A 26,217-nucleotide genomic window follows, 5' to 3' on the forward strand; every position below is an offset into this window, starting at 1 on the left:
AAACCCTGTGGTGTACGGGTACCCAACCTATGAATTCAAAAAGCCTCACGCTTCAAAAGCAATCTCTGCATATCACCTCCCCTAACTGGACAAACTACCCGCTCCACCCCCTGGAAAGCAAAAGAAGAAAGATCCCTCTCATGTACTGTTTTGAAGTGTTTGGAAACCGCAGATTTACGAAAGGTATTCCAATTTGTGCCACAATAATGTTCCGCTATGCGGGCTCTGAGATGACGAGTGGTACATTCCACATATTGTATACGACATGTCATGCAGGAAATAACGTAAATCGTGTGTTTAGTATCACAGTTCACAAACTGCTTGATAGGAAAACTTTTATTATGTGCAAAGGAAAATATCGAATTACTTTTTTTGTGACACTGGCAATAATTGTATGTGGAGAACCCGCAAGGGTAAGAACCCACTGTGGCTAGCCATGTCGGGGTAGGGGAGGAGGAGGGAGACCGAAAAAGACTGGGTGAAAGGATGGACCCTAAAGTACGGGCCCTCCTGGCAGAAAAGTGACACCCTTTGTCCAGGATGGTTTTGAGTTTTGTATCCGGATACAGCACAGGAATGTATTTTCTGATAATATTTGTAATTTTATTGGGCACATATACCCCTGGCTACATATACTGGGCACACATACCCCCTGGCTACATATACTTTGCCCATATACCCCTGGCTACATATACTGGGCACATATACCCTTGGCTACATATACTGGGCACATATACCCCTGGCTACATATACTTTGCCCATATACCCCTGGCTACATATACCCCTGGCTACATATACTGGGCATGTATACCCCTGGCTACATATACTGGGCACGTATACTCCTGGCTACATATACTGGGGATATATACCCCTGGCTACATATACTAGGCACATATACCTCTGGCTACATATACTGGGGACTACTATATTCATGGCTACTTATACTGGGGACACCTATAGACCTGGCTACCTATGCTGGGGGTACCTATTTTGGGGGAACTGCTGTCAGATTATCTGCATTCTTGTGGAACCGCTGTTATATATTTTGGGGAACAGCTGCCAGATTATGTGTATGTTAGGGGAACGGCTGCTGCCAGATTACGTCGTGTATTTCGGGGAACAGCTGCCAGATTATGTGTATGTTGGGGGAACGGCTGCTGCCAGATTACACGTATTTTGGGGAACTGCTGCCAGATTGTGTATGTTTTGGGGACCACTGCTGCCAGATTATATGTATTTTGGGTGTTACGTGTATTTTGGGTGATCCGCTGCCAGGTTGCGCGTATTTTGGGGAACTGCTTCCAAATTATGTGTATGTTGGGGGAACTGCTGCTGCCACATTATCTATTTTGGGGGAACCACTGCCATATTATCTGTATTTTGGAGGAACTTCTACCAGATTATGTGTCTTTTTGGTGAAATGCTGTCAGATTACATCTATTTTTGGGGGGATACACTACGGCAGAGCTCAAACTTCCCCGGCAGACCTTTTACATCACTGCTAAGGTCATGTATATTTGGCCCCACCCATGACCACGCCCACATGATGCTTGAACACGCCCATTTTTGGTGCGCCACGCTACGGTTTTCCAGGTGAGTCCACTCACCTCTTTTCCCAGGACTAGACCCCTGGTTTCACCACAATGTCAGCCATACAGAGCGCCCTGATGATCCGCTACTGATTGGGATGAAGTTAAATTCTTGGTCACGGTTTCTCTTTACGCAACTGCCAAGTCAAATTCCTTGTAAGTGCAAACTTATTTGGCCTAATAAAATTGATTCTAATTCTGATTAATATAACATTGTTATCTATATACAAATAAAGCAGTTGAACATCAAATGCAGCCATGGCTCTCCTGAAGAGTTAACCGAAGCCAATTAATTATATCTGGGAGGGCAAACACTGTTTGAAAGATTGTTCATTATTTCTTCTTGTTGGTAACTAAGAAGTTACCAAGATTGTACCTCACACTAAAATGGCTGCTGTGCAAGCTTCCGAAATTAAAGGACCACTATAAAAATCGTAAAAAAAAATTAAGCATATCCAAATTTCTTCCAGAGTAAAATGAGCCATAAATTACTTTTCTTCTATGCTGCTGTCACTTATAGTAGGTAGTAGAAATCTGACAGAACCGACAGGTTTTGGAGAAGCTCATCTTCTCATGGTGGGTTCTCATATTTTTTTTTTCAAATGCACTTAGCGAAAGGCGGTTGCTCCATTGAACTGCCAAAAAGTGTGAAGCCAGCTGGGAGGCTGGCCAGCCTCTTTGTATAAATCCTTTTCTGGGAGTGTCTTTGATATGACTAAAAGCGATGCTGAGAACATGAAGAGATGGACTAGTCCAAAACCTGTCGGCTCTGTCAGATTTCTACTGCCTACTGTGACAGTATCGTAGAAGTAAAGTAATTTATGGCTCATTTTACTCTGGAAGAAATGTACTTCTTATTTGTATGTGTTTACATGTACTTTAAAGTTTACATTTTTTTCACAATAGCGGTGCTTCAAGGATAAATAATATACCGTAACCTCTTAAATTTATTATAGGAATATGAGACTGCAGGAATGTTCTGTTTACCATTCCTGCTACACATACAATTACATACATACTAACATCTTTTCTACGTTCCTCATCTCTCTTGATTATCCATCATGCCATCATAGCTGCCTTGACTAGAACTGCCCTGCTGGTTCTAATATTTACCAACATAGTGTGAGCTCACACCTGTTCCTTAACTGGCCAGTTGTATGTTTGTGTGGCGTTGGTCTGCGTGAGCTGTGAGGGAATGGCCATCTCATTAGGTTTTTAGTAGTTGTAGGTTAGATGTGTAATTAAGATTTAATAAATGTATACTTTTCTTTGGTTGACTTTTTGCCTTAACTGTGATCACCTGTAGCCTCATTACTTCTCCATTCTATTGTGCCTATTACACATACAATTAATTTTCTCATAACTTTATTTTCATTTTAGATTTTCTTTAAGTGCAGCCGCATTTTTGGATCACTTTGCTAACAGCAAAGATTTTCAGATCATACACTATTATACCAAATTTAGCATTTATATATAGCAACCAGGCCTGAAACTTAGTATCTGCACCTTATTTGCTCTGGACCGGTACACACACAGTAGAAGGCCTGCACTAATCCCGTGATTTTGCTATATATATATATATATATATATATATATATATATATATATATATATATATATATATATATATATATGTGTGTGTCTGTAAAGACTATAATCCTATTTCCACTACAATGAAAGAACTGCTTTGTCTTTGCAAGATAAGACTAGTGCGGTTTATTGCCTAGTTTACATACATATTCTTTCAAAATACTGGTGCTGATGGAATCAAATGTTTCATAATGAAAATATAGTTACAATAATAAAAATAATGTTAGTAATTTTTACTCATCTTTGCACTAGAAGTATGTAAATGTATAGTATCAAAATGTGTTTTCTTTTCCTTAACCTTTTCTGTAAAACGGCACATCAGACATTTAAAGTGTCTTGATCATGAATGCTGTAGAGGGACAGAGTATATTTAAGAGATAATGATGGTGAGAGAGAGAGAGAGAAAAAGAGAGTGGCATTATCTACCTAAGTGGATAAAGAGTTTACAGAGGTGTTGACTCAGGAGTATTAGTTCCTCACCTGTCATGTAGCTAACTCTCCTAATAAGACATTCCTGCATTCTATCACTCAAGATCTGGATTACTATTTTACATCTTGGCTGATTTTTCTTCTTGGTTTAGGTATTTTTATATTTGTACTTTGCATTTCTTAATGCAAGATTTCCAGGCCACAAGTTTCTGTACCTGCCATTTCCTCTTGCACAGTATCATGGACATCAAGTACCTGATTGAGGAACTTAGTCTGTAATTCTAGCTCGACCAAAGGGATTTCACTAAGCTGGAAGCGGTGAATGCAGTGGGCTGAACTCCTTTTCAGACAAGGTTTGCTTTCTCTAGGTATCAAGTAGTTCATGTTTGGTTCAGGAAACTAAACAAAGATGGATTTTGGGGCACTGGAAACAGTGGTAGCCAATTCGGCATATATTACAGCCCGTGGTAGCTTTGATGCGGGCTTCAGCACTCAGATTACCAGGAATAAGAAATTTCGTTCCAAGCTCAAGCTTCCTCCCCTATCAGAATGTGAGCATTTGAAGGAACAACTTGATTTGACATTTGAAAGTATCTGTGTTAAGCAGCCAATTGGCAAGAAGTTGTTTCAGGAGTTCTTGGGGTCAGTGGACCAATTTGTCCCAGCATTGGAGATCTGGAGTGATATTGAGGAATACGATCTTGCTGAGGACGAGGACCGGTTGCATAAAGCCGCCAGCATCATCAACAAATATCTTGATACACATTCAAAGTATTACTGTATGTATTTAGAAGAGAAACAAATTTCGAAAGTAGTTGAGGTGTATAACAAAGTTCCGGATGGGCTTTTTAAATGCCTACTTAAATCTACTACGGATTATTTAAAGGAAAATGCGTACCCACAGTACAAGGAAAGCAAATGTTTTTCAAGGTTCCTTCAGTGGAAATGGCTAGAAGCACAACCCATTGGAGAGGACTGGTTCATGGACTTTAGAATTCTGGGCAAAGGTGGATTTGGTGAAGTCTCAGCTTCCCAAATGAGGGCAACAGGGAAAATGTATGCCTGCAAGAAACTCAACAAGAAACGCTTGAAGAAAAGGAAGGGATTTGATGTAAGCTTCTTATTTTTGCATACAAAAACATTCAGCTGGTCATACTTCCTTTAAAATATATATTTGTGGTTAGCACTTGTCCTGGAGTGCTGTGATTGGCTAAATGTCATATGACCAGAATGTTCTTTGTAGACTTAGCCTTTTGAAGGTCATAGCTAATCACACCTAGCACAGTGAGTTTTAATAATTTGGTCTACTTAAAGGACCACTATCCTAAACATTTTTAAAATTTAAAATACACATGTATAAGAAGTACATTTCTTCCTGAGTAAAATGCACCATAAATTACTTTCCTAGTATGTCACTGTCGCTTACAGTAAACCGCAAAAATCTGGTTTTGTACTTGTCCATTTCCTCAAGGGGGATTCTCAGTATTTCCTTTAGGCCAGAAACCCACTAGGAGCAATTTCTAATTGCTAGTGATTTGAAAAAGCTCTTGCTAATGCAATGCTATGGGTGATTTTTATAAAATAACATCGCTCAAGTGGTATCACACCCAAAGCATTACATTAGCAAGAGTTTTCAAATCGTAAAGTGCTCAGAAAATTGCTCCTTTGGAGATGGACTAGTTCAAACCCTGTCACATCTGTCAGATTTTTACTATGTAATATGGCAGCAAAATAGCGAAAAAAATATAGTGCATTTGACTCTGGAACAAATGTACATTTTATACATATGCATTTTAAATTTTACACAATAATAGTCCTTTAAAATCTTTGTTCCATATTTATAAGAAATTAGTTATTTACATATAAGTGACATGTATAAAAGTAATGAGCTACCTCATTTATAGCCACTAACTAATTTTATGAGATCCTACCATTACTTTTTGGCAACACAATATTTTATAGCACAGATTATTACAACTTCTATTTTCTCCATCTCCACTTGTACAAACAGCTCTTTCATGCTGGACAATAAATATATAACAGTATGAGGGTTTGATGATTCCATGTGTATTATTATATGGATGTGAGAAAGCCTATTTTTTTATTTTTAGCAGTATCAGCGCATTCCTCAGTTGCAAAGACAAGAGGCAGTAGCTGGGTGATATGAAGCACAATCCATCTATTACCTAAAATGACAGCCCAGTAATGCCTATGCAGTGATCAATAATTTCTACTCAGAATTGATATGTGATGGGGAGAAAGTGTTGCATGCCACATTTATTTTGCAATACAGCATATTTTCTAAAATGCATTGCAGCATGTGTTAACCCAAAGCACATTGGTCCTGATTCATACAATTTCTCATGAGTTAACTCAATGTTTTACTAACCTTATCCATACAATACATTTTCAGTACTCATCCAATGGGGCATTTTTAATTGTTAGGTGCTGCAAAATTATTATAAACTTAAATGCAATAATCCTTTTTCCTGAATGTTCTTGGAGGAGTTTTTATTTATAACTCTACAGCTTTTTGGCACTTAGCAAGTGGAAAAGTACAAAAAACTTACAATAGCAAAGTAACATAAAACTTTAATTAGGCCAACTTATTTTGAGTATGTTTTGCTTGGTGTTGGCAAAAAAGTTTTTTTTCTTATAACGGCCCTGCTATACAGTAATTAATGTTTTTTTCTGAGTTATATTATTTAGTATAGCAAGCATAGCAAGCAAAAAAAAGAAACCGTCACTCAGTATGTTAAGTCTGTTATTACGATCCTTAACCTTTTTTTTCAAAGATTTCTGTTTTTTTTCCTTGCTTGGTGCTGAAAAGGCATTGCAATAATGTAAGAAAAAAATCATACTGTATATACTCGCATATAAGCCTAATTTTTCAGCACACAAAATGTGTTGAAAAGTTACCCCCTCGGCTTATATACGACTCAGTTGAGCAGAATGAATGGTGGAGCAGGTTTTGTAACTGGCAGAGGAGCGTAAGGATCATGAACTAGTGATCCTGCTCTTGCCAGCTGGCTCCCTGCTGTGTCCCTGCCCTGCGTCCCCTTCAACATGGTGCAATGATCAGGGATTCTTCCTGTGTGGCAATCGCTGTGTCTTATATCTATGACCCCATCTAGTGGCGTCTTGAAACACAACTATCATCCTTGTGGCACATCTGGCTATGGGGAGGGGTGCTGACTTGTATTGGGGCCACATATGGCTACTGTGGAGTAGGCTATACTGGAGAGGGGGCTTATATGCGAGTCAATCACTTTTTCCTGGTTTGTAAGGGAAAAGTGGGTACCTCGGCTTATACACAGGTCGGCTTATATGCGAGTATATACAGGTAAGTTAGAACTCAAGAGAAAAGTTTGAGACATTAGGGCTTAGGTTTGAAAAAAAGAGGAAAAATAGAGATATGAGATATGAGAAAAGCTGCATGCATCAGGCCACTGACAATCGTTTTTTTCAAAAGCGTGTGACTGAATGTTGAAATACACAGAAAAAAAAAGAAAATAATCAAATTACCATAATGCTGTCTTTGATATGCTATTCAAAATACATTACTTTGCATGGAGAAATAGCAGTCACATGAGTGCTGCTGGTCCTCTTGCCCTTTCAAACCACTAAGAATGATCTGGAACTCCTGGCAGTCCATGACACGCTCCCTACCATTATGCGCCATTGAAATGGTGAACATACGTTATAAACCTAGGACACGTTGGAAATTTAACAGTGATGAGAGACAGAAGTGAATAGCCATGGTTAACTGCTTTCGGACCGACGCAGTTTAAATCTACGTGAGGCAGGGGGCGCTGCTGTTCTGACTGGACGTAAACTCTACGTCCCATTCACCGCGCGTCCCCGCCCGTTCCCGCCGCTCTCGCCGCTCTGTCCCTACCGCAATGTGCTGCCCTGCCACCTCTATGACGGCAGAGCACTGTGAGCCGGGCAGGAGCCATTTTCATTGGCTCCTGGCACTGTCATTCCTGTAAGCCGTTCCCATTGGCTTACATTGAGTGACAGGGCCAGGAGTCAATGAAAGCGGTGGTAAAAATAAAATATTAAATTCTATGAAGGTACGGGAAATCATGCACTTGATAAAACAAAATACAAATACAGGATATATAAATATAAAATAATTAAACAATATTGTCAAGAAGTGACTGTAACTACTTGAGTAGGTACAGCTAAACTCTGTGTAAGGTTTTTCTTCCTGGCTGTGTCCCTGTGGGAATGTTTCCCGCTAACCTTACTTTCAAGGTTATCCTAATCACTTAGATCACGTAAACAGGAGAATTAAGAGTAACCACAGAAGGCCTGAATCTATACTATATAAAAATGTGTCATTTATTTCCAGAGGGAAAATTTGTCCTATGTCAATACAGTAATTTGGGTAGAGAGCAGGTGGAAGACTCATACACAATTTACTTTGTCTCTTAAGTTTTCTCCAAGGAGATAATTTTTCGTCTTTTACAATTAAAGTGCCAAAAAGTAGGAGAATTTTTTTTTTGCTTGCTGGCAGCTTAAAAGGCATCTTATTGATAAGGTGTGAAAATATCACCTAGGAGAAAACTTGTGAATTGAAAGTGAATTGCATGAGTGCTGAAATCTCAAGATGGCAACACAAGTATGACAAGAGTAAAATAAGGGTAGTATTTCCTCAATTTGTGAGAGACACAAACTACTTGTTTGGAGTTTCAGTTTAATAAAAAAAAGTGTTAATATAGCTCCACCAACATCATACATGTATAATTTGTCGGAATCTTTTAGTACTTTTTTAAGTACTGTGGCTGGATAGTGTACTGGCTAAGGGCTCTTCCTATTCAGCAAGCCAGCACCTATTCAGTAAGAGACTTTGAGCAAGACTCCCTAACACTGCTACTGCCTATAACGCTCGCCCTGACGATGCACCACTTCACTTAATGGCGTGAAACGGCTGTCGACTTCCCCACTTGCCTGAACCTTATCTCTCACAACATGGGATATGTAATGTATGCCTTTTTACTATTTTCAATAAAAGCGAAATTTTATACTGGGATGTGCATGGCCGCTCTCTCTTTCTACTGAATATAAATGATCTGTGTCTGTCTTTTTTGGCAGAGATAAGTTCAAATAAAGGAACATTGAGTTCAGCTATGCTTTAAATGCCATGTTTGGAAAAAAATGTCCATATCAGAACCCCTAACTTATTACCAAGGTAATACTCAGGCCCATGATGTTAATGATGTACAGAAAGATTAAGATTTTATTTAGCCATTCTCCAGCTGTGGTTTCACCTACAGCATTGTATATGTGGGGAACCCTGAGATTCACAATTCAGAAAGCACTGGGAAGATCCAGAGGAGGAGGATGGCCAATAAGAGGCAGGCTTGCTGATAGGATAAAGGCTTGATGGATAGTAGACTTGCCTATGAATGATTGATTGCCACTATGCCACTATGCAAGGCAAGCCTTACCTTTGCCACTGCCTCTTCCTCCAAGCTCCCCTCCTACAGGCCAACAACAATGTGTGGCTTTGCTTGATGCCACTGCCAAGGCACAATACTGTGAGGTTGAAGCAGTGGCATACTAAGAGATTCTTGTGGGGGGGCCGATTTCTTCAGGGAACACTTCAGCATTTGCTGCCTATGGTGATCTGTGGTGATCTTTAATATGACCCAGTCCCTCCCCCTTCACAGAAAGCACATACACATAGTGGAGTGGTATCACGATCAAGGATATAATTTAAGCTTCTCTCTTGGCTCTTGATCAGCTTTACTATTCCTTAAATGCTGAATCAACAGACATGGGATGTTTTTTAAAAGTTTTCAAATGTCTGTATAGTTAATTTTTTTTGCAAACTCATGTGACTTGCAGTGAGGTCCTATTTTGTGGACAGACATTCAGGTTTTATCCTGTGCACTCTGAAATCTAGCTGTCAAGAAAAATCCTGTTTTGTGGCTATGCCCTCTCCATAGACCATAATGGAAGGCACTGTTATTGCATCTAGCCACATAAAATGACAGAAGGCAATACTGTACACTGCAATGACATAGTGCACTCTCTCAGAAGATTAGGAAAGACCCTATTGGCTCTCAGTGTGAGTCACATGACTATGCTGAAATGTAAAAAAATAGTTTACACTAAGCACCTTCTAACGACTGTGCATCCAACAAGAAAGGGTTTTGCTGCCCCCTTGCTGGGTGCTCAGTATACCAATGCTGAGATTACTTAGATTGCCATGTATGATACAAAACAGAACTGTAGTCTCCCCCTCCCCCCCCCCCCCCCCCCAAAAAAGAAAAAGGTGTTAAAGCCTGACTGTGTATAATTCTGAAATAATGCCCACTCCTCTCATGCCACAGTTTAAGTCAGGAACTAGCTTGCCAGCGAAAACAACTGCCAATTATCTTGTTAGAAGTTCTTTGCAAAGTCATGTGACTTGCACACTTGGTTACCCATATGAGTGGACCGCCAGATTATTTCCTGCTAACTTGCTGTCTGCAAACCACCCCCTCCACTAGCCACACCTATCCTCCATGTGCTAGCAATGAGGGATGAATTCACGCTACACAGTGTGCACTGTCACAGCGCATGCATGTCACAGTGTGTTAAAGCGTAGGCACTGGGAGCCAAAACACATTAGAACTTAATGGGAAAACACTTGTGTCACATGATAAAATGTCCAAGGTCATGTTAAGTTGCAATATGTGGGAGCGCACAGTTGTACTGTGAATTACTGTGAATGGTAACATGAAAGCCTATAAACTTTCATATTACTGTGTGGATTGCAAACTATGTGGAGTGCCTCATGACTGACAGCACCGCACATAGTGTGAACAGTGGCGTAGCTAAGGAGTTGTAGGCCCCGATGCAAGTTTTACATGCCCCCCCCCAAACATTCTATACGTAACAATTGATATGGCGCTCTAAAACCTGCCAATGGCAACTACAGTGTCAGAGGTGCAAGAAGGGAATGCAGAACAGTTTGTTAATGATTACCACTATTCAAAGTATAGAAGTGATTATTATGAGCACAGGAATAATAGAGAGCTAATACTGCAGTTGAGGGAGGGCCCTTTGGGGCCCCTCTGGCCCAAGGGCCCCGATGCGGTGGCTACCTCTGCAACTCCTATTGCTACGCCTCTGAGTGTGAATGAGCCTTATCAAACTTTACAAAGAGAAAGGAACAGTGATTCGCCATGCAGTCACTTTCTTGTTGAATCATTGCAGACAAACATGGGGGTGGTAGGGCGGGTAAATTTCATCGGAAAACACGAAATGTGCATCTGCTGAGCTAATTAGTTGCTATCAGAATGTGCAGTAAGCCCCAGGATCCGATGAAAAGGGATCCCACCACAGGCAGATATAAAGGGGGGGGGGGGTGGCAAGATGGTTTTTTCACTCCATTTTGCTTTGTCTGTGTGATAGGAGCTAGAGACAGAGACAGGGACGGAAGTGTATGCTGTGGAGAAAACATATACATCGGTTAGAACTGTGTGTGTTAAGTTACAAACTTCAGCAAAGTGATTTTAATCCTTCAGCTTTTTTGCAAGCTGTACACTGCAACTAATACTGTGAGATGAACTGTCAGCTATAAGATTCAATGCAGATTTACATATGTTAGAACTGTGTGTGCTTAGTTACAGTTACAGCAAGATACGTCTTGTCCTCCAGCTAGTTGGCTAGCTGTACACTGAACCTAGTACTGTAAGAAGAACTGTCAGCTATGGCATTCCTTGAGTGCTGCTGTGCTTAGCAACTTTAGTAGAAGTGTGTACGAATGGGTTAAACACTCCACTACTGCAGGGTCACATTGTCCCGTAACTAGCTGTATTGTACTATAACTAGTTATTGTATACTGATTTAGTACATATTTACTTACTGTACAAGCCCAACATAGCAGTTGTGTTATACTGTGTCCATTGCCCAATCCACTACAAATTAACTTCATTTTGTTCCATTTTGACATTTTCACTGAGTAGGGCTGACTGTTACATATTGCGGCCATTAGCGTTCTACAGATAAGCACCCCAAACATTACACCTCTGAAAAAATGTTGTAGGTTCATTTATTTCACAATTTAAGGACACTGACATGTTGATTGTGTTGCCTCAGCACTGATCCCACCAGATAGGTGTTACAAAAAAAATGTACCGTAAATACTCGCATACAAGCCGAATTTTTGACCCCCAAAAAGGGGGCCAAAAGTTGGGGGGTCGGCTTGTATGCGAGTCATGTTGGTCCGTGGGTCCCCCCCTCCGCTGGTCCGCGGGTCCCCTGCTCCCCCCATGGCCGCCGCCGCTGCTATTACCTGCTCGCATCTTCTAGTTCCCTCTCCGTGCTTGTAAACATTCACAGCAGCGCGCCCGGCGCTGCTACTGTGACGAGGCAGGAAAGAGCGCGGCTTCCTGTTACTATGGGAACCGCTCTTTCCTGGCTCGCCGCTCGTCACAGTAGCAGCGCCGGGCGCGCTGCTGTGAATGTTTACAAGCACGGAGAGGGAAATAGAAGATGCGGGCAGGTAATAGCAGCGGCGGCGGCCATGGGGGCAGCGGGGGACTGTACTGGCTAAACTGGGGCACTTTACTAGCTATACTGAGCGCTATACTGAGCACTATACTAGCTAAACTGGGGCACTATACTAGCTATACTGGGACACTTTACTAGCTATACTGAGCACTATACTAGCAATACTGAGCACTATACTAGCTAAACTGGGGCACTATACTAGATATACTGGGCACAATACTAGCTATACTGAGCACTATACTAAGCACTATACTAGCTATACTGGGGCACTATACTAGCTATACTGGGGCACTATACTAGCTATACTGAGCACTATACTAGCTATACTGGGGCACTTTACTAGCTATACTGAGCACTATACTAGCTATACTGAGCACTATACTAGCTAAACTCGGGCACTATACTAGCTATACTGGGCACAATACTAGCTATACTGAACACTATACTAGCTATACTGAGCACTATACTAGCTAAACTGGGACACTTTACTAGCTATACTGAGCACTATACTAGCTATACTTAGCACTATACTAGCTAAACTGGGGCACTATACTAGCTATACTGGGCACTTTACTAGCTATGCTGAGCACTATACTAGCTATACTGAGCACTATACTAGCTATACTGAGCACTATACTAGCTAAACTGGGGCACTATACTAGCTATACTGAGCACTATACTAGCTATACTGAGCACTATACTAGCTAAACTGGGGCACTTTACTAGCTATACTGAGCACTATATTAGCTAAACTGGGGCACTTTACTAGCTATACTGAGCACTATACTAGCTATACTGGGCACTATACTAGCTATACTGGGGCACTACCTACCCATACTGGGCACTTTACTAGCTATACTGGGACACACTAGGGGAATAAGGCGTAGGGGTGCTCGGAAAATTCAGCGGAATTATTATTTCCGCGATTCCGGACGGAATTGGATTAATTCCGATTCCGGTAGTCAAAACGGAATTCCTATACCTCTCAAACGGAATTCCGCGGAAATTTTATAATTCCGGCGGAATTTTCCGCAAAATCTCTCTCTCTCTCTCCTCCTCCTCCTCCTATATATATATAAGCTGTTTTGAAAATCTGCAATTCTGTACTGGAGATATAAGGGATGGATGGATGGATGGATGGAGGAGGAGGAGGAGGAGGGGAGAGAGAGAGAGAGATTTTAAAATTTTTCCGACGGAATTCCGTATACCGCGGAATTCCGCAGAACTGGTCCGGAATATCGCCGGAATTAAAAGGAAGCGGAATTTGGGATCGGCGGTATATGGAATTACCGCGGAACGGAAAAATTGCAATTCTGAGCATCCCTAATAAGGCGGCCAGCATTTCCTACCCCCGGCTTATATGGGGGTCAATCATTTTTCCCTGGTTTTTCAGGGAAAAGTTGGGGGGTCGGCTTATATGCGAGTCGGCTTATATGCGAGTGTATACGGTACATTCATTTATTTCACTGTTTAAGACACTGACATGTTGTATAACATTGCATGATGGGTGACTGCACCAGACAGGTGTTTGAAAAAATTGCACATTCATGTATTCCAGTGTTTAAGACACTGACATGTTGTACAGTGTTGCAGTACCACTAATTGCACCAGATAGATGTAGCAAAAAATGCTAGGATCATTTATTTCAGGCTCTATCTCAGGTCCTCCATCCTTGGGCCCAATATCACTGTGCTACTTCTAGACACCATTATGGGGGACATTCATTCCAGATGTCATACAGTTCATGATGCCAGCTAGCAATGCTGTCTCCTGCTCAGGTCCTGCTTTCATAGCATGTTTCTGCTACCTTCTGTATGCTGTCCATCATGCAAAATACCTATTTGCCTGGTGTCACTTTAATTTAAAGTTTCTATAAAACAAGGTTGATTTTTCTTCCTTATTGCCACTGATCTCTCACATATACCTTGCATTTGGTGATTCTAATATGTATAGGGGCTTTGCTATTTACTTTGATAAAGACGTTTACCTGTTTGTATAGATGTATTTATATTGCATATAAGTGGTAATTTGCATACACCATCTGCAGTGATTGTTACTCTCCTGCTTTGACCTTTTTATGCTATTGTTCATGACTTGAGATCTATCTATGGCCTAATGTTTAGGTAGTATTTTGCTGTATATCTTTTACCTTTATTACCAATAAAGTGGTTTGATTAAGAAGAAAAAACACCCATTGACTTTAAAGAAAACCTGTATTGAAAAAATAGGCTGGGGTGGGGGTGGGTACTTACCTCAGGAGGTGAAATCCTCTGGATCTGATTGAGGCTTCGCCCGTCCTCCTCTGTCCCACGGTGGTCTCGCTGGGCCGCTCTGAACAGCGGCCATGTAAATATTTACCTTCCCGGCTCCAGCGCAGGCACAGTAGCGGCTCTTGGCTCAGGATTAGGTGGAAATAGCCGATCCCAGTCTCATCCGCTCTACTGCGCAGGCGCAAGTCATCTGTGCCTGCACAGTGGAGCAGACCCAACTGGGATTGGCTATTTCTGCCTGATCCGAGCCAGGAGCAGCTACTGCGCCTGTGCTGGAGTCGGGGAAGGTAAATATTGCAGGGACTACTGTGACTGTGCCACAGCCTGACAAATTGTTGGCTTTGGCTTCAAAGGGGCCCAGCGAGACCACCGTGGGACGGAAGAGGACAGGGAAGCCTCAACTGGATCCAGAGGCTTCCCCCTCCAGAGTTAAGTACCCCCAGGGCCCTTTTTTCGATACAGAGTCCCTTTAATGGAATGTGCAAATTAACTGCTTCCAGACTGACGTAGTTGGAATCTAAGTTTTGCTGGTGGCTCTGCGGCTCTAACAGGACGTATATTTCAATTATTCACCGCCAAGCACTCACACCATCCTTGCTGTTCGCACCGCTTTTCCGTCACTGCACCCCCTTGCTTTGCTGTCTTAGTGACAGTAGAGCTTCCGTATCTCGGTCAGAGACAATTTCATTGGCTCCTGAACACATGATTACTGTGAGCCACTCACAGTAATCACAGATCACAATAGGGAAAGGACGACTCAGGTCCTTAAGAGGCCAGAGTCGTCCAGTCCTGAAAGGATTAATTTTAGTTCGAGGATTTTTTTTTTTTTGCGATACTGCCAGGGGCCTTCCCCCTCTCATCTCTAATCAGGAGCCTCTGCACTCTCACTAGATTCTCAGCAGAAGGTGCCCTGACCTCAGCTAACAACTTTCTAGTGTGTGTACAAGGCTTAACTTTAACACCAACCAAAGCCATCATACTAACCTCTCCAAACCTACCTAATACTTAAACCCTGCCGGCATGCTGCCAAGATCATACTGTTCCCAGTTCAACTGTGCATATCTTAATCCTTGAGATTATTGCATTAGGACATGGAACTAGGATTTGCTAACTACCCTTTACTCTTTGACTGTCAATGATGTAGTGTACTTTTCATAATTGTATATCTACAAGCATTTGCTATTGTGGATAGGTGGTCACATTTGTCTACCACTGGTTTAATTTTAAGTAAACACATTTTTAATTTTATCACAGTTTAAAAGCAGTACCTTAGTTATATAGTCAGATTTGTGTTAGAGCATGTATGGTAAACATATGTTTTATACCTAATGCAGTTTTAGTGAGATTTTGTTGTTTTTTACGAACACCAACAATAATTACAAACAGTTATTACTTTAATAAAAAATAGTATCTTTCTAAATCAAAAATATTATATTTTAATTACAATTCATGGATTGAGGTCTCTAGCAAACCTTCAGTCTGCAATATCTTGGGGCATGCTAAAAATGGAAAAGCTGAACTGGTCATCTAAAGTGCAAAATGAGAGCTTGGCAACAACAGGGGAGCAGTTGGTTGTGTAGCCATAATCCAGCTTGGCTTCACTCAGTGAGCAGAGTTATCAAAACCTGTGTGTAACGGTAGGGTGCTGCAACCCAGATGTCTGATTATAGGTGATCTGCAGTATCACCAAATAATACAGACACTATACCTGATTATGTGGTGATCTGCAGAATCACCAATAATGCAAGTATAGCTGGTAGAGATACTGACAGAGTTGTGTATTAGTGCAACCGTAACTTTAATAGTAGAGAGGAACTTTACCAGAAGAGCTGGTAAAGTACTATCAGTACACTGACTGTATATACTAGCACAGACCTTTCCAAAGGGCTGGAATAGGTACAAACAGTGAGAGAATAGGAGAATACAGACTAGTCCTTCACCAGAGGGGATGGCCAGGTACTAGTAGAGTAAGTGACTGTATAGACTTGATCAGACCTTTCCAGAGGAGCTGGAAAGGTGCTATCAGTCACTAATGGAGCAATAAGAAACTTTCTCCCCAGAGAAGCTGGTGAGACAATAGTACCTCACCAGTGTCGAGGGCCCACTGGTGAGTAGAGAGGTCAGACAGGCTAGGTTCGGCAACAGAAAGGTAAGTATCAGTACAGAATCGTGAGGCAGAAGAGTAATCAGTAATCAGGCAGAGTTCAGCAACTAATCAGATAGGCAGAAGTACAGTAGCGTTAAGCAGGAAGCAAGGTCAGAGGTATAGCCAGAATCATACACAGGTAATCAAATACAAAATAACAACAATCCTAGTCTTGGTGTGAAGTCCTTGGTTACAATACCTGGCTCTAGTCTAAGGTCTGAGCGCTAACACAAAGTATTCACGACAGCAGACAGGGAACGAATGAAGACTGGAGGCTTAAGAAGCGGAGGCACGCTTCCAGCCACTCCCACCACGGAATCTGCCAATCGGCGCGGCGAGAGTCATCAGTGACGTAACGTGCCTTCTGCCCGCATAAAGGTCCTTTCTCCGCGCGCGCCCACGCGAGACAGAAACCCTATGAGCTGGAGATAACATCGTTCCCGGCGTGCTAGACGCCAAGGAAACGGATAACGCTTGAGAGCCAGGGAGAGAGGCGACTGCAGACCCCCCCTGCGAGTCAGCAGCCGCCAGATCCATGCTTGTTACACTGTGCAAGTAGAGCTGGGGCAATTTGGGTGCAAAACAGGTGTAGAAAAGGAGCAGCTCAGAGCAACCTATCAAAATCCTTGATATGGGCATCTGCTTTATTTTATTTTTTTTTACTAATTTTGCCCAGCACTGGTTTCGATCAGTCTTGCCCATTCTGCTTGTTATTCCTGCTGTCGAGGATGGAGAAAGCATCCTGTCACCAAACTACCTCAGGAAAAACAATAATGTGTGGATGACAAAGTAGAGGGAGGACTCTGGAGATAACTGTACAGATAGAAGAAAGTCCATTACTGTTTAGGATTGTTTAAGTGTGTTTTTGTTTAGCATATGAAGCCTCATAGAAGTGGTACCTAATCCTGCCTGCTTCACCTGAGACTGTGGGCAGGAAATCCTTGTGGCCTTTGTGGTCCAGCTCTACAAATGTGTTATTTCATTCCCAAATCCCGCGGTATGATTATTCATATTATTGATTACAGTACCTTAAGTAATGACAGAAATAACAACCGTGGACTCACTAAATTTTGTATTGTGCTTACAGGGTGCCATGGTGGAAAAAAAGATTCTTGCTAAAGTTCACAGTAGATTCATTGTCTCTCTGGCTTATGCATACCAAACAAGAAATGAGGTCTGCTTAGTTATGACTATAATGAATGGAGGTGACCTACGGTGAGTTCAAATCTTTTTTTCACAATGTATTGAACATTAAAGGACACCTGAAGGGAGAGTGATATGGAGGCTGACATATTTATTCCCTTTTAAACAATGCACAATGCCTGGCTGTCCTACTGATCCTCTGCCTCTTATGCTTTTAGCCATAGACTCTGCCACATGCTTGTTTCAAGGGTGCAATTCAAAAACTACTGATGCATGAAACATCAGCAGGATGCCAGTCAACTGGCATTGCTTAAAAGGAAATAAATATGGCGGCCTCCATATCCCTCTCACTTCAGGTGTCCTTTCAAGAACTCCTGAAGTGAGAAGAATATGGAGGCTGGCATTTTATTTCCTTTTAAACAATGCACATTGCTCAGCTGTCCTGTGGCACATCAGCTAATTATAGCGCTAAAAGATTTGGACGCGGGTATCTTTTCAATGTTAAATATTGGTTTTGTACTTTTTTTTTAAACTTTGCACATGTTTGGGTGCTGTTGCGAAATATCGAAATTTTATCTACAACGATAAAGTACGATTAATAAATTGAGGTTTGTGAAACTAAATCTAGGCTTTCATTGTCTGATATTGTGTATGCTTATTACGATATTTTACTAATAAAATCGATATATGTGAATTATATTGATATATGTGACATTATGATTAAAAAATGTGTAATGATGTAATTACGATAATAGGTCATGATATGTAATGTCACGAATATATCGATATATGTGGATTATATTGATATATGTGACATTACGATTAAAAAATATGTGTAATGATGTAATTAGAATAATAGGTCATTATATGTAATGTCATGAATATATTGATATATGTGTATTATATCGAGATATGTGACATTACGATATAAAAAAATACGTGTAATGATGTAATTACGATAATAGGTCAATATATGTAATGTCACTAATATATGTCACTCGATATATGTGGATTATATTGATATATGTGACATTATGATAAAAAAATGTGTAATGATGTAATTACAATAATAGGTCATGATATGTAATGAATGTGTAGAAGGGTATTTATGCAGGGGAAGTGGTTAGGGTTAGGCACCACCTGGGGGGTGGTTAGGGTCAGGCACCACCAGCGGGGTAGTTAGGGTAAGGCACCATGAGGGGAGTTTTAGGGTTAGGCACCACCAGAGGAGTTTTAGGGCTAGGCACCACCAGGGGAATGGTTAGGGTTAGGCACCACCAGGGGAGTTTTAGGGTTAGGCACCACCAGGGGGGTGGTTAGGGTTAGGCAGCACCAGGGGGGTGGTTAGGGTTAGGCACTCCCAGGGGGGTGGTTAGGTTAGGCACCACTAGGGGAGTGGTTAGAGTTAGGCACCACCAGGGGAGTTTTAGGGTTAGGCACCACCATGGGGTCTAGGGGTTAGGGATAGGTACAGGGAGGGTTCTGTTTCAGAGTAGGGTTAAGTATAGTTAGAGTTAGGCACCACCATGGGGGGTTAGGGTTAGGCACCAACAGGGGGGTGGTTATGGTTAGACACAACTTAGAGAGGGTTCTGTATGAGAGTAGGGTTGGGTTAAGCTGTATTGTTGAATTACATTACGATATTTAACGTTGTTATATTTTCATTTTGAACTCCCATCTGTTTTAAAACGGTAATAATAATAATTGGAAATTAATGATTTTACATTACCGTTATTTATCGATAATTCTAAATTAGCAATACTTTTATTTTGCCGATAAATCGCGCCCAAATATGACCGTAACTTTTTCAAATGTACGCTCCTGCGTACAGAAATTCCTATGTTCAGTCTGCCTGTGCATAGATCTCAGTGAGATTGCCTGTAAACTCTGGGATGAGGGTGGTCAAATGTACACAAACATTGATGCCAATAAAAAAACAAAAAGAGTAAGGAAGGAAATTACATCACAGTTGACTTCAATCGGGGCCCTAATGATGCGGGATGTTAGGAACAGTTTTCTTTTTTTTTTTTAAATCCTAAAACTCATTGCAACAGGCTGTACCAAGTTCAAGTATCCCCAGAGCCCAACAGATTTACCTTTATGGATACACATTCCATGCAATGTAAACCTAGGTGGTAGAAGACCCCTGCCCCAATTAGCTGTGGCTAAGGGACTTATCTGATTGCTCCTCTGCCATTGGGGTATGAAAGAGGATCATAAAGTCATCCTCGTCACCAAGGAAGGTGATGATTTGTGCGTGAATGGAATGATGTGCTACCATCCCTTCCATGTAAAGAAACCTTCCCCCGTTGCTGGCCGCTGAGTGCTGACAACCATAGGGTTGCAGGAAGAGGTACTGAGGGAAACCTTTGTACATGCTCCAATAATAGATGGTGGTGGTGGTAGCATAGCGCCAGTGGGAAATGGCCACTCTGCTCAGCATTTTCAAATTTTCACTGGAAGTAACTGAGCTGAGAAAGCCCTGCCAGAAAACAAGGTGAGTAGTGCAGAGTGTTATTGCACTGGCCCACATGACTTGTGAGATAAATCTCATGTTAGCAATTATGAATCAAGTGTTCAGTGAGTTGTGGTAAACTATTGCAATTCAGACACAGGTTACTGAACAATAGTGAATTAGCCCTGTAAAAGTATAGTATAAGAATATGCAAAAATACTCATGCATCAAGGTCGGTGTGCCCACCGGTGCTTCTTGAGAAACATACTTAATCCATAAAGTATTCTGGGTAATATACTGTGTGCCAAATTGTGAAGTGTACCAGAGCCAAAGCTTGGGTACCAAATCAAATACTTAAATAGAGGGAAGCCTCTGGATCCTAATGAGGCTTCCCTCTGTGTCCTTCCGTTCCCCATCGCCGAGGACTGATCCTCCACAATTTACCAACAAGGGATGGTCGGCAATCTACTGTAATTGAGGCTGCGCTCCTCTTCAAGCATGCGCATGACTGCACTGCGCCTGAGCAAATACAGTTATATCTGCACAGCAAACCAGAGCTGCTCATGCACAATTGGCTTCATGCTACTGCACCAGCACACCCCTGCTTATGTGGCTGCAGCATGGCTGCAGCATGGCTGCTCATGCACAATTGGCTTCATGCTACTTCACCAGCACACCCCTGCGTATGTGGCTGCAGCATGGCTGCACTTGTGCCAGCATAGGAGCAGGGCCCCAATCAGCAGGAGGGGCTGGGTGAGTGGCAGAGGACCCAGAGGAAAGTCTCATTAATATCCAGAGGCTTCCCTTGTTTCTGAACCTGAGCTTTGGCTTGGGTTCTCTTAAATCTATTTTTCATCTTGACAAGAGATACAGTCATTTGTATAGAAGAAAATATCCTAGTAATACATGTATTTTTTTCCTCCTAGTAAGTTTTTTTTTCTTGCAAGAACAGGATAAAGAGGAGATTTCCACACTTATATATTAATCACTGGTGTAACAAAATAATCACTTTTATTAATTTTTTGCAAAGGTTCCATATTTACAATGTTGATGAGGAAAATCCGGGTATTGAAGAACAAAGAGCCTGTTTTTACACTGCTCAGATTATTTGTGGCATGGAACATTTACATCAAAACAGGATCATCTATCGGGACCTGAAACCAGAAAATGTACTATTAGATAATGAAGGTAACCATATTTCTTATATTTTATCTATTTTTGTTTAATAAACTCATTTGAGTTAAAGCTTTTAAAACCTCAGTTCAAAAGCTATTTTAAAACATATCTGGCGTGACATGTGACATGATGAATTCAACATACGGTAGGTACATATAGAACTGATTCTGCTAAGAAATTGTCTGAAATCACTTTCTATTTGCTGTACAGAAATTGTTAAAAAAATAGAGTTGTTATCTATGCAAATAAAGTTGTGAAACAGATCATGGAGCTCAACCTGGCTTCCTGAAAATGAAATAGAAAGCACAATTGTAACGATCGGTGTCAGCACACAGAGAGAATCTGATTATTGGTGATCTGCAGTATCACCAAGAATACAGATACCGTATTTTTCGCCGTATAAGACGCACTTTTTCTCCCCCAAAAATGGGGAGAAAAAGTCCCTGCATCTTATACGGAAAAGGCAGGGAATCCCCAACTTAATAACGCCCGCCGTTCCGAACCGCCGACCCACCGCCATGTTGGGGATTCCCTGCCTGCTATCCCCATGCCTGCCCGAGTCTCCTGGCCCCCCCGGATGGAGTGTTAATAGCGGCGGCAACTTACCTTTGGCAGGCTCCTGCGCTGATCCTATATCATCGCGCTGCCCCCCGCTAGCCTCCTCTGCCTCCCCCCTCTGTATCTGGCCCCCCGGGTGAATGAATAAGTATCGGCAGCTTACCTCCGCAGTGCGCCCGCGATGACTGCAGACGTCCGGCTTCAAGGCACTTCTCGCTCTAGTGGCCGGCTTTGAACTGCGCGTCATCAGTTCAAGCCGGCCACTAGAGCGAGAAGTGCCTGGAAGACGGACGTCTGCAGTCATCGCGGGCGCACTGCGGAGGTAAGCTGCCGATACTTATTCATTCACCCGGGGGGGCCAGATACAGAGGGGGGAGGCAGAGGAGGCGAGCGGGGGGCAGCGCGATGATATAGGATCAGCGCAGGAGCCTCCCAAAGGTAAGTTGCCACCGCTATTGACACTCCATCCGGTGGGGCCAGGAGACGCAGGTGGGAGGAAGGAAGGCTGGGGGGGGGGGGTAGAGGACATATGGGGGGCACTGGAGGACGTATGGGGGGCACTGGAGGACATATGGGGGGCACAGGAGGACATATAGGGGCACAGGAGCACACATGAGGACACACAGGAGGACACATGGGGGGCACAGAAGGACACGTGGGGGGGCACATGAGGACACAGGACACATGGGGGGCACAGAAGGACACATGGGGGGCACATTAGGACACACAGGAGGACACATGGGAGGTACAGAAGGACACATGGGGGCACAGGAGGACACATGGGGGCACAGGAGGACACATGGGGGCACAGGAGGACACACAGAAGTACACATGAGGAAATAGGGGGCACAGGAGCACACATGAGGACACACAAGGATATGTACAAGACGCTCCTGGAATATGGACGCACCAGGTTTAGTATTTTTTTTTTCCTGGTTTTCGCTCTCTAAACCTGGGTGCGTCTTATATTCCGGAGCGTCTTATACGGCGCGAAATACGGTATATACCTGATTATTAATGATCTGCAGAATCACCAATAATACAGATATAGCTAACCTCTGGACACCTATGTAATGTGAGTGTTTGGTGCAACAGTAATGACTTTGAGTGGGACCACCCGAGGAGCAGGTGGTCTTTGGCCGTATGGGAGTTACCTCCCTCAGATAAGTGCAAAAGACCTTTCAGCAGCCTGAGACGTCTAAAGGGGTGGAGCCCCAGGCTGAATAGCCGAAAGGCCCTGAGGCTAAGTGACACCTAGAAGGTGGGCGTCACAAGCAGGTCTGGAGACTAATCTCTCAATGGAGAGGGATAGCTCTCAAGGTCGGGCAGGCCAGGTCGGCAACACACGGGCAGATAAGGTACAGAGACAGAAGGCTGATTCGGAAACCAGGGGCAGGCAGGATTGACAACAGGATATCAGATATGCGTAGGTACCAAACCAGAAAGCAGAGGGATAGTCAAGAATGCAGTAGGTCATAACCGATATCAAACAATGCCTAGTCTTGGGTGTGAGGTCCGTGGTCTCTACACCCTGGAACTAGTCTGAAGTATAATATGATGGTAACACAGAATCCCTAGTCTTGGGTGTGAGGTCCGTGGTCTCGACACCCTGGAACTAGTCTGAAGTATAACACAATGATAACACAGAATCCCTAGTCTTGGGTGTGAGGTCCGTGGTCTCGACACCCTGGAACTAGTCTGAAGTATGACACAATGATAACACAGAATCCCTAGTCTTGGGTGTGAGGTCCGTGGTCTCGACACCCTGGAACTAGTCTGAAGTATAACACAATGATAACACAGAATCCCTAGTCTTGGGTGTGAGGTCCGTGGTCTCGACACCCTGGAACTAGTCTGAAGTATAACACAATGATAATACAGAAGTAATCTGGCTCAGTGTGAATTCCCAGGACCTCCTGGTTCAAACACACTGTGGGATCGGACTATGGTCTGAGTGCTTTCACGTAAGTGTTCACAGCGGCAGACAACTTGAGACTGACCAGCAAAAGGTATATATAGTGCAGCGCTCTCCGGCGCCACCCACCGCTGATCAACCAATGGCCACTAGTTCTGGGATCAGCTGACCAACCTGGTCAGCTGATCCCTCCTCGTTTGGAATAAAGGTTCTGCCTCCCTGCGCGCGCATATTCCTCAGTCTGTGTTCACTAACAGGCCCAGCAACCTCAGATGCACGCTACTGCATGCATTCCGCTGGACGCGGAATCAGCCACCTCGCCGCCAGTCTGCGCGGCGGCTTCTCCGCAATCTCTTACAACAATCCTTTTATTTGTGGGCACCAGGCCACGTTGCTGCCAAAGACTCACATGTGGTGGTCCCAATGTTTGCTTCACCAGAACTAGCGGGTGACTACTTAGCTGCCATGGACTCTGAGGTTTTGTCCCTCTGATACCAGATGGTGAACAGGCTGAAGGAAGGAGATCATGGAGGTGACACAATGCATGAACAAAGGCTGGAACAGTGGAAGAATTGAAATATATTTGTAAATTAGTGTGTATAGGAAAGAGTCTACTGTAAGCGAGAGGTAAACAGGCTTGGTCCATATCCGCAGCAAGCAGCAAACAAGCTTAATCTGCATGTTTTGCAAGGGTCAAGGCAGGTGTCAAACCAGCTTGATTGGTCTATTTGGAGAAGAGAATCAACATTTTCAACTTAAATTATCTCATGAGAGTAAGTTGTATAGAGAGACTCAACCTTACTGCAGCCCTCTGAGAACCAGTCAGTAAGGAGGGGGGGGGGGGGGTGGATTGTGTTCAGGAGGTGGAAATGTAGACAATATAGAAGTTGGTTAAGATATCGATACAGAAGGCACTTTGAGAGAGAATGGTAATCTATTCACAAGCTAAAAAAGACCTGCCTGACTTCTCAACTGGAGATGCACAGCTCTGTGATCTGCTTGCAAAGATTTTCTAGCACATTCAAATGTTCAGAGACCTGCTTGTCTTTGGTTTGACTTGATGTTATGGTAGTAACTGGCAAGTGACATGGGACTACCCAGGATGCAGAAGTCAGGTCAGGCTAAGGTTAGTATCAAGAGCAGAAGATCAGAGCACATCAACAAGCTGGGTCAATATGGTAATGATCAGAGATCCAAGCACACACTGAAGCTGCCTGACATTAGAATGCTAGACTGATGCCATGATGGAACATAGATGCAGTTCTGCAATGCCTAATATGCATCTTATTGCATGGAGTGTTCACTGGAGCATTTTATTGTGCATGCACCAACACTATGTGCTTGTGCATGCCAATTTGTGCAGTTACATAAAGCTAATGGGGTATAGTGCCAACATTGTTTTTTCTATGTGTAAATTTCTTTTTATCCTATACAAAATTATTAAGAATGTGTACTGAAAACATAACAGGACTCACATAGTTTGAATAGACACAAATTAATAACAAACTGGAACAAATACTGGCTTTGTGGATTATCATACTATTAAAGATAACATCAATCCACCATGTTTATATATAACTTTCAAAGATTGCATGAGAACAATATGTTTATCAATTATCCTATTCATTTTCAATCTTTTTTTTTTAAAACGCATATAAGGCCCAGTGCACACCAAAACTGCTAGTAGATCTGCAAAACGCTAGAGGTTTTTGAAGCAGATTTCAGAGTGATTCTAGGCATGTTTAGAGAGGTTTTCTAAACATTCCTAGCGTTTTTTTGGAGCATTTTTGTGTAGCAGATTTCATATATTGTTACAGCGAAGCTGTTACTGACCAGATAATGTAACAAAAACTCCTGGAAAACAGCTCTGATCTAGCGTTTTTCAGAGCAGTTCGAGTTTTCCTATACGTTACATTGAGGCAAAAAAGCATCTGCAAACTGCAAAAGTGCTGTAGGACCCACGTTTGCGGTTTGCTAAAAAACCTCAAACCGCTGGTGTGCACCATCCCATTGAAATACATTAGCCAAGCGTTTTCACAGGCTGGTGCGGTTTGCGGAATGCTTCAAAAACCGCTCGGTGTGCACCAGGCCTTAAAGAGTACAAAAATCTGAATGATGTGGATACAAATCCACAGATGGAAAATGAGTACACAAAATGTATTTGGGGATTTTAGGGAACCTGGGGTTTTTCATTAGAGATGAGAGATAACATTCACAAAAGTACCATGGATATCAAGACGGGAGAGGGTCTGAAACATAAATTGCCAAGAGAGACTGTCTAAAGCCTTTTCTATGTTACATAGTTACATAGTTATTTGGGTTGAAAAAAGACATATGTCCATCGAGTTCAACCAGAGAACAAAGTACAATACCAGCCTGCTCCCTCACATATCCCGGTTGATCCAGAGGAAGGCGAAAAACCCTTACAAAGCATG

At 42.5% G+C, this 26,217-nt stretch overlaps 1 protein-coding gene across 1 annotated transcript in view; it reads left to right on the plus strand.

Annotated features, from left to right (window-relative positions):
* The first annotated feature begins 3,663 nt into the window (after window positions 1-3,663).
* GRK1 (G protein-coupled receptor kinase 1) overlaps window positions 3,664-26,217 on the plus strand; it is a 39,956-nt gene continuing 17,402 nt past the window's right edge. Inside the window, exons 1-3 of the mRNA XM_068268105.1 lie at window positions 3,664-4,719; window positions 17,623-17,750; window positions 21,164-21,321. Coding sequence (XP_068124206.1) covers window positions 4,018-4,719; window positions 17,623-17,750; window positions 21,164-21,321 — 988 coding nt within the window. The 5' untranslated portion in view covers window positions 3,664-4,017. The remainder of the gene's footprint in view (window positions 4,720-17,622; window positions 17,751-21,163; window positions 21,322-26,217) is intronic.

This window comes from Hyperolius riggenbachi, chromosome 2 (genome assembly GCF_040937935.1).
Source record: "Hyperolius riggenbachi isolate aHypRig1 chromosome 2, aHypRig1.pri, whole genome shotgun sequence".
NCBI lineage: Eukaryota > Metazoa > Chordata > Amphibia > Anura > Hyperoliidae > Hyperolius > Hyperolius riggenbachi.